General features: G+C 43.2%; 1 protein-coding gene across 1 annotated transcript; it reads left to right on the top strand.

Moving 5' to 3' along the window:
• Positions 1-610: 610 nt before the first annotated feature.
• LOC127927030 (hatching enzyme 1.2-like) lies at positions 611-10,140 on the top strand (the record flags this gene model as incomplete). Its single annotated transcript, XM_052512680.1, has 6 exons — positions 611-763; positions 7,503-7,620; positions 8,818-8,996; positions 9,090-9,171; positions 9,743-9,870; positions 10,045-10,140. Coding segments are annotated over 6 exons (677 nt in total), but the record flags the coding sequence as incomplete, so codon positions are not given.
• Positions 10,141-10,398: the final 258 nt, after the last annotated feature.

The raw sequence follows: 10,398 nt of genomic DNA, 5'->3' as shown, positions 1-10,398 counted from the left end.
CTAGTGGTGTGGGGCTAGACTCAGCCTGGTCTCAGGGTAGTCAGATGGTGGTCTGTTGATATCCATCTAGTGGTGTTGGGACTAGACTCAGCCTGGTCTCAGGGTAGTCAGATGGTGGTCTGTTGATATCCATCTAGTGGTGTGGGGACTAGACTCAGCCTGGTCTCAGGGTAGTCAGATGGTGGTCTGTTGATATCCATCTAGTGGTGTGGGGACTAGACTCAGCCTGGTCTCAGGGTAGTCAGATGGTGGTCTGTTGATATCCATCTAGTGGTGTGGGGACTAGACTCAGCCTGGTCTCAGGGTAGTCAGATGGTGGTCTGTTGATATCCAGCTCATGGTGTGGGAGCTGTGCTTTGGCAAAGTGGGTGGGGTTATATCCTGGGACCACAGTGTCCCCTTAAACCCCCCCTGCAATAGTCTATGTGCTGGGGGCTGGGGTCAGTCTGTTATATCTGGAGTAATTCTCCTGTCTTAAAGTGCATTCAGAAAGTATTCAGACCCCTAACTGTTTCCACATTTTGTTACATTACAGCCTTGTTCTAAAATATGGATAAAACACCTTAATGGATGGCTCCTATGTCCCGTGTTGTGTCTCTGCCATCCTCAGCTGCCCAGGTTCCAGACGGCACTAGTTTCAGGGATGGAGATATCGCTGTGACTACCGGGAGGCGCTCTAAGGTCTGTTTCGCACGCAGTTGTCTGTGGTCCAAGTCGGTGGACGGACATGTCTACATCGCATACAGGCTGTCACTGGACTACAGTAAGTTACCAGCAGGGTTTCAGATATGGGTCTACATCTCATACAGGCTGTCACTGGACTACAGTAAGTTACCAGCAGGGTTTCAGATATGGGTCTACATCTCATACAGGCTGTCACTGGACTACAGTAAGTTACCAGCAGGGTTTCAGATATGGGTCTACATCTCATACAGGCTGTCACTGGACTACAGTAAGTTACCAGCAGGGTTTCAGATATGGGTCTACATCTCATACAGGCTGTCATTGGACTACAGTAAGTTACCAGCAGGGTTTCAGATATGGGTCTACATCTCATACAGGCTGTCACTGGACTACAGTAAGTTAGCAGCAGGGTTTCAGATATGGGTCTACATCGCATACAGGCTGTCACTGGACTACAGTAAGTTACCAGCAGGGTTTCAGATATGGGTCTACATCTCATACAGGCTGTCACTGGACTACAGTAAGTTACCAGCAGGGTTTCAGATATGGGTCTACATCTCATACAGGCTGTCATTGGACTACAGTAAGTTACCAGCAGGGTTTCAGATATGGGTCTACATCGCATACAGGCTGTCACTGGACTACAGTAAGTTACCAGCAGGGTTTCAGATATGGGTCTACATCTCATACAGGCTGTCACTGGACTACAGTAAGTTACCAGCAGGGTTTCAGATATGGGTCTACATCTCATACAGGCTGTCATTGGACTACAGTAAGTTACCAGCAGGGTTTCAGATATGGGTCTACATCTCATACAGGCTGTCACTGGACTACAGTAAGTTACCAGCAGGGTTTCAGATATGGGTCTACATCTCATACAGGCTGTCACTGGACTACAGTAAGTTACCAGCAGGGTTTCAGATATGGGTCTACATCTCATACAGGCTGTCACTGGACTACAGTAAGTTACCAGCAGGGTTTCAGATATGGGTCTACATCTCATACAGGCTGTCACTGGACTACAGTAAGTTACCAGCAGGGTTTCAGATATGGGTCTACATCTCATACAGGCTGTCACTGGACTACAGTAAGTTACCAGCAGGGTTTCAGATATGGGTCTACATCTCATACAGGCTGTCACTGGACTACAGTAAGTTACCAGCAGGGTTTCAGATATGGGTCTACATCTCATACAGGCTGTCACTGGACTACAGTAAGTTACCAGCAGGGTTTCAGATATGGGTCTACATCTCATACAGGCTGTCACTGGACTACAGTAAGTTACCAGCAGGGTTTCAGATATGGGTCTACATCTCATACAGGCTGTCACTGGACTACAGTAAGTTACCAGCAGGGTTTCAGATATGGGTCTACATCTCATACAGGCTGTCACTGGACTACAGTAAGTTACCAGCAGGGTTTCAGATATGGGTCTACATCTCATACAGGCTGTCACTGGACTACAGTAAGTTACCAGCAGGGTTTCAGATATGGGTCTACATCTCATACAGGCTGTCACTGGACTACAGTAAGTTACCAGCAGGGTTTCAGATATGGGTCTACATCTCATACAGGCTGTCACTGGACTACAGTAAGTTACCAGCAGGGTTTCAGATATGGGTCTACATCTCATACAGGCTGTCACTGGACTACAGTAAGTTACCAGCAGGGTTTCAGATATGGGTCTACATCTCATACAGGCTGTCACTGGACTACAGTAAGTTACCAGCAGGGTTTCAGATATGGGTCTACATCTCATACAGGCTGTCACTGGACTACAGTAAGTTACCAGCAGGGTTTCAGATATGGGTCTACATCTCATACAGGCTGTCACTGGACTACAGTAAGTTACCAGCAGGGTTTCAGATATGGGTCTACATCTCATACAGGCTGTCACTGGACTACAGTAAGTTACCAGCAGGGTTTCAGATATGGGTCTACATCTCATACAGGCTGTCACTGGACTACAGTAAGTTACCAGCAGGGTTTCAGATATGGGTCTACATCTCATACAGGCTGTCACTGGACTACAGTAAGTTACCAGCAGGGTTTCAGATATGGGTCTACATCTCATACAGGCTGTCACTGGACTACAGTAAGTTACCAGCAGGGTTTCAGATATGGGTCTACATCTCATACAGGCTGTCACTGGACTACAGTAAGTTACCAGCAGGGTTTCAGATATGGGTCTACATCTCATACAGGCTGTCACTGGACTACAGTAAGTTACCAGCAGGGTTTCAGATATGGGTCTACATCTCATACAGGCTGTCACTGGACTACAGTAAGTTACCAGCAGGGTTTCAGATATGGGTCTACATCTCATACAGGCTGTTACTGGACTACAGTAAGTTACCAGCAGGGTTTCAGATATGGGTCTACATCTCATACAGGCTGTCACTGGACTACAGTAAGTTACCAGCAGGGTTTCAGATATGGGTCTACATCTCATACAGGCTGTCATTGGACTACAGTAAGTTACCAGCAGGGTTTCAGATATGGGTCTACATCTCATACAGGCTGTCACTGGACTACAGTAAGTTACATCAGCAGGGTTTCAGATATGGGTCTACATCTCATACAGGCTGTCACTGGACTACAGTAAGTTAGCAGCAGGGTTTCAGATATGGGTCTACATCTCATACAGGCTGTCACTGGACTACAGTAAGTTACCAGCAGGGTTTCAGATATGGGTCTACATCTCATACAGGCTGTCACTGGACTACAGTAAGTTACCAGCAGGGTTTCAGATATGGGTCTACATCTCATACAGGCTGTCATTGGACTACAGTAAGTTACCAGCAGGGTTTCAGATATGGGTCTACATCGCATACAGGCTGTCACTGGACTACAGTAAGTTACCAGCAGGGTTTCAGATATGGGTCTACATCTCATACAGGCTGTCACTGGACTACAGTAAGTTACCAGCAGGGTTTCAGATATGGGTCTACATCTCATACAGGCTGTCATTGGACTACAGTAAGTTAGCAGCAGGGTTTCAGATATGGGTCTACATCTCATACAGGCTGTCACTGGACTACAGTAAGTTACCAGCAGGGTTTCAGATATGGGTCTACATCTCATACAGGCTGTCATTGGACTACAGTAAGTTACCAGCAGGGTTTCAGATATGGGTCTACATCTCATACAGGCTGTCATTGGACTACAGTAAGTTACCAGCAGGGTTTCAGATATGGGTCTACATCTCATACAGGCTGTCACTGGACTACAGTAAGTTACCAGCAGGGTTTCAGATATGGGTCTACATCTCATACAGGCTGTCATTGGACTACAGTAAGTTACCAGCAGGGTTTCAGATATGAGTCTACATCTCATACAGGCTGTCACTGGACTACAGTAAGTTACCAGCAGGGTTTCAGATATGGGTCTACATCTCATACAGGCTGTCACTGGACTACAGTAAGTTACCAGCAGGGTTTCAGATATGGGTCTACATCTCATACAGGCTGTCATTGGACTACAGTAAGTTAGCAGCAGGGTTTCAGATATGGGTCTACATCTCATACAGGCTGTCACTGGACTACAGTAAGTTACCAGCAGGGTTTCAGATATGGGTCTACATCTCATACAGGCTGTCACTGGACTACAGTAAGTTACCAGCAGGGTTTCAGATATGGGTCTACATCTCATACAGGCTGTCATTGGACTACAGTAAGTTACCAGCAGGGTTTCAGATATGGGTCTACATCTCATACAGGCTGTCATTGGACTACAGTAAGTTACCAGCAGGGTTTCAGATATGGGTCTACATCTCATACAGGCTGTCACTGGACTACAGTAAGTTACCAGCAGGGTTTCAGATATGGGTCGTTGGTCCTGTACCTTTCCACTAATATGTTGTATATATACGGTTGAAATAGGAAGTTTACATACACTCATTTAGTTAAACGTTTTGGGTAGCCTTCCACAAGCTTCCCACAATCAGTTGGGTGGGACACATGAGACAAATTTCACCCAACTTATTGTGGGAAGCTTGTGGAAGGCTACCCGAAACGTTTGACCCAAGTTAAACAATTTAAAGGCAATGCTACCAAATACTAAATGAGAGTATGTAAACTTCTGTCCCAGTGGGAATGTGATGAAATAAATAAAACCTGAAATAAATAATTCTCGCTACTATTATTCTGACATTTCACATTAATACAATAAAGTGGTGATCCTAACTGACATAAATCAGGGAATTGTTACTAGGATTAAATGTAAAAACTGAGTATAAATGTATTTGGCTGAGGTGTATGTAAACTTCCCGACTTCACCTGTATATCTTCTATATGGGCTGGTGGAATCTGTATATCTACTATATGGGCTGGTGGAATCTGTATATCTACTATATGGGCTGGTGGAATCTGTATATCTTCTATATGGGCTGGTGGAATCTGTATATCTACTATATGGGCTGGTGGAATCTGTATATCTACTATATGGGCTGGTGGAATCTGTATATCTTCTATATGGGCTGGTGGAATCTGTATATCTTCTATATGGGCTGGTGGAATCTGTATATCTTCTATATGGGCTGGTGGAATCTGTATATCTACTATATGGGCTGGTGGAATCTGTATATCTACTATATGGGCTGGTGGAATCTGTATATCTACTATATGGGCTGGTGGAATCTGTATATCTACTATATGGGCTGGTGGAATCTGTATATCTTCTATATGGGCTGGTGGAATCTGTATATCTACTATATGGGCTGGTGGAATCTGTATATCTACTATATGGGCTGGTGGAATCTGTATATCTACTATATGGGCTGGTGGAATCTGTATATCTACTATATGGGCTGGTGGAATCTGTATATCTACTATATGGGCTGGTGGAATCTGTATATCTACTATATGGGCTGGTGGAATCTGTATATCTACTATATGGGCTGGTGGAATCTGTATATCTACTATATGGGCTGGTGGAATCTGTATATCTACTATATGGGCTGGTGGAATCTGTATATCTTCTATATGGGCTGGTGGAATCTGTATATCTACTATATGGGCTGGTGGAATCTGTATATCTACTATATGGGCTGGTGGAATCTGTATATCTTCTATATGGGCTGGTGGAATCTGTATATCTACTATATGGGCTGGTGGAATCTGTATATCTACTATATGGGCTGGTGGAATCTGTATATCTACTATATGGGCTGGTGGAATCTGTATATCTACTATATGGGCTGGTGGAATCTGTATATCTACTATATGGGCTGGTGGAATCTGTATATCTACTATATGGGCTGGTGGAATCTGTATATCTACTATATGGGCTGGTGGAATCTGTATATCTACTATATGGGCTGGTGGAATCTGTATATCTACTATATGGGCTGGTGGAATCTGTATATCTTCTATATGGGCTGGTGGAATCTGTATATCTACTATATGGGCTGGTGGAATCTGTATATCTACTATATGGGCTGGTGGAATCTGTATATCTACTATATGGGCTGGTGGAATCTGTATATCTACTATATGGGCTGGTGGAATCTGTATATCTTCTATATGGGCTGGTGGAATCTGTATATCTACTATATGGGCTGGTGGAATCTGTATATCTACTATATGGGCTGGTGGAATCTGTATATCTACTATATGGGCTGGTGGAATCTGTATATCTACTATATGGGCTGGTGGAATCTGTATATCTTCTATATGGGCTGGTGGAATCTGTATATCTACTATATGGGCTGGTGGAATCTGTATATCTTCTATATGGGCTGGTGGAATCTGTATATCTACTATATGGGCTGGTGGAATCTGTATATCTACTATATGGGCTGGTGGAATCTGTATATCTACTATATGGGCTGGTGGAATCTGTATATCTACTATATGGGCTGGTGGAATCTGTATATCTACTATATGGGCTGGTGGAATCTGTATATCTACTATATGGGCTGGTGGAATCTGTATATCTTCTATATGGGCTGGTGGAATCTGTATATCTACTATATGGGCTGGTGGAATCTGTATATCTTCTATATGGGCTGGTGGAATCTGTATATCTACTATATGGGCTGGTGGAATCTGTATATCTTCTATATGGGCTGGTGGAATCTGTATATCTTCTATATGGGCTGGTGGAATCTGTATATCTACTATATGGGCTGGTGGAATCTGTATATCTACTATATGGGCTGGTGGAATCTGTATATCTACTATATGGGCTGGTGGAATCTGTATATCTTCTATATGGGCTGGTGGAATCTGTATATCTACTATATGGGCTGGTGGAATCTGTATATCTACTATATGGGCTGGTGGAATCTGTATATCTACTATATGGGCTGGTGGAATCTGTATATCTACTATATGGGCTGGTGGAATCTGTATATCTACTATATGGGCTGGTGGAATCTGTATATCTACTATATGGGCTGGTGGAATCTGTATATATACTATATGGGCTGGTGGAATCTGTATATCTACTATATGGGCTGGTGGAATCTGTATATCTACTATATGGGCTGGTGGAATCTGTATATATACTATATGGGCTGGTGGAATCTGTATATCTACTATATGGGCTGGTGGAATCTGTATATCTACTATATGGGCTGGTGGAATCTGTATATCTACTATATGGGCTGGTGGAATCTGTATATCTACTATATGGGCTGGTGGAATCTGTATATCTACTATATGGGCTGGTGGAATCTGTATATCTACTATATGGGCTGGTGGAATCTGTATATCTACTATATGGAGGGGAAACATTTACACAATAGTCATATTTAGTTGACTGATTTAACTTCTTTTCCCTCTCAGTCTTCTTCTTGGATGCGTTTCTCTCCACAGGTGATCTAGATCAGAGGATAATAAAGTCTGGTATGGAGAACATGGAGCGAGGTACCTGTGTGCGTTTTGTTCCATGGACACACCAGAGGGACTACCTGGATATTCAGCCTAAGTCAGGGTGAGAGAGAACCACTTTGGATTTTGTTGATGATGGGATTGTCTGATTCCGTAGTTGTGTCCCAAATGATACCTTATTCCCTGTGTAGTGCACTACTTTAGACCAGGGCCCATAGCCCACTACTTCTGACCTCAGTAGAGGAAACATGACACAGAGTAACACTATGTAGGGGAAACATGACATAGTAACACTATGTAGAGGAAACATGACACAGAGTAACACTATGTAGAGGAAACATGACACAGAGTAACACTATGTAGAGGAAACATGACACAGTAACACTATGTAGGGGAAACATGACACAGAGTAACACTATGTAGAGGAAACATGACACAGAGTAACACTATGTAGGGGAAACATGACACAGAGTAACACTATGTAGGGGAAACATGACACAGAGTAACACTATGTAGAGGAAACATGACACAGAGTAACACTATGTAGGGGAAACATGACACAGAGTAACACTATGTAGAGGAAACATGACACAGTAACACTATGTAGAGGAAACATGACACAGAGTAACACTATGTAGGGGGAAACATGACACAGAGTAACACTATGTAGGGGAAACATGACACAGAGTAACACTATGTAGGGGAAACATGACACAGAGTAACACTATGTAGAGGAAACATGACACAGAGTAACACTATGTAGAGGAAACATGACACAGAGTAACACTATGTAGAGGAAACATGACACAGTAACACTATGTAGAGGAAACATGACACAGAGTAACACTATGTAGAGGAAACATGACACAGAGTAACACTATGTAGAGGAAACATGACACAGTAACACTATGTAGAGGAAACATGACACAGTAACACTATGTAGAGGAAACATGACACAGAGTAACACTATGTAGAGGAAACATGACATAGTAACACTATGTAGAGGAAACATGACACAGAGTAACACTATGTAGAGGAAACATGACACAGAGTAACACTATGTAGAGGAAACATGACACAGTAACACTATGTAGAGGAAACATGACACAGAGTAACACTATGTAGAGGAAACATGACACAGAGTAACACTATGTAGAGGAAACATGACACAGTAACACTATGTAGAGGAAACATGACACAGTAACACTATGTAGAGAATAAGGTGTCATTACGGACGGCCCTTGTCTCCCCTTTTCGATAAGGAACAGTGTGCACTGTTGTTGTTGTTGTTGTTGTTTAGGTGTTGGTCGTACCTAGGGCAGCGTGGTGGCAGACAGACTTTATCTCTACAGTCTCCTAACTGTATGTTGTCTGGCGTGGCCTCCCACGAACTCATGCACGCCCTGGGCTTCGTGCACGAACATTCCCGCATCGACCGCGACAACTATGTCACTGTCCTGTGGGAGAACATCTGGAAGGGTGAGCCAGACAAGGTGTTGACACTATGGTTTGGGGTCAATGTAATGTTCCTTCAGTATATTCAACCAACTGATGTGTGTCGTCCATCAACAGATCGCGTACGGAACTTTGAGAAGTTCAAAACCAACTCTCTGGACGTTCCCTATGACTACGACTCCATCATGCACTTTGGGATGTATGTAGCTAGGACACACACACACACACACACACACACACACACACACACACACACACACACACACACACACACACACACACACACACACACACACACACACACACACACACACACACACACACACAGACACACACACAGATACACATACACACACAGATACACAGACACATACACACACACATACATACACACACACACACACATACACACACACACACACACACAGACACATACACATACACATACACACACACACACACACACAGATACATACACACACACACACACACATACAGATACACAGACACACACACAGATACACAGACACATACACACACAGATACACAGACACATACACACACACATACACAGACACATACACACACACATACATACACACACACACACACACACACAGACACATACACATACACATACACACACACATACACAGACACATACACACACACACACACACATACATACACACACACACACACACACACACACACACACACATGGAATTATATGTGAAGAAAGTCTCACAATGTTGTTTGTGTAAATGCAGGTATTCTTATTCAGAAGATGGAGATGCTACCATCAAACCTAAGAGGAAGAACCACGACACCCATCTGGGACAGAGAACCGGTCTCAGTCAACTGGACAAAATTAAGATTAACAAACTCTACAAATGTGGTTGGTAGCAAACAATATTTCCTTTATTTTTCTGAGGCAAAGTTTTTATTTATTTTTTATTAGTTATTATTTTGTATTAATTTCCTCCCATTTTGTATTTTGTTTTCAAAGGTTGTCAAAATAGAACAAAGGTGTGATCACTAGATGTGTCCTCTCTCTCTCTCTTTTTGACAGAAACTCTGGACGATTAGAAAACCAAACGGAGAAACATCATCCACTGAATCTCTGGTGTCAGATAAACGAGCATTTAAATAAAGATCGATTGACAACTCAGTTGCTCTTCTGTATTTCTGTGTAAACATGTTGTTGCACCACACAAGTCTGAGAAATTACTGTTTACCTGTTTGAAATATGTCTGTTCTGGGACAACGAACACCTTTGGGGGTGTGGCTCATCTCTGAAAGTGCTGAATGTCCTGTGTAAAAGTATGGGGTGAAGCTGGAGGACGCTGTTTAGGGTCATCAACGGATTAGATGTTAATGTCATAGGACGCCACGAGGGACAACGCTCTGGGCTGTGATTCATCCT

The sequence above is a fragment of the Oncorhynchus keta genome, unplaced genomic scaffold, assembly GCF_023373465.1.
Source record: "Oncorhynchus keta strain PuntledgeMale-10-30-2019 unplaced genomic scaffold, Oket_V2 Un_contig_9092_pilon_pilon, whole genome shotgun sequence".
NCBI classification, from domain to species: Eukaryota; Metazoa; Chordata; class Actinopteri; order Salmoniformes; family Salmonidae; genus Oncorhynchus; species Oncorhynchus keta.
The sequence above is the reverse complement of the archived record's forward strand: the minus strand, read 5'-3'. Positions and strand labels throughout refer to the sequence as shown.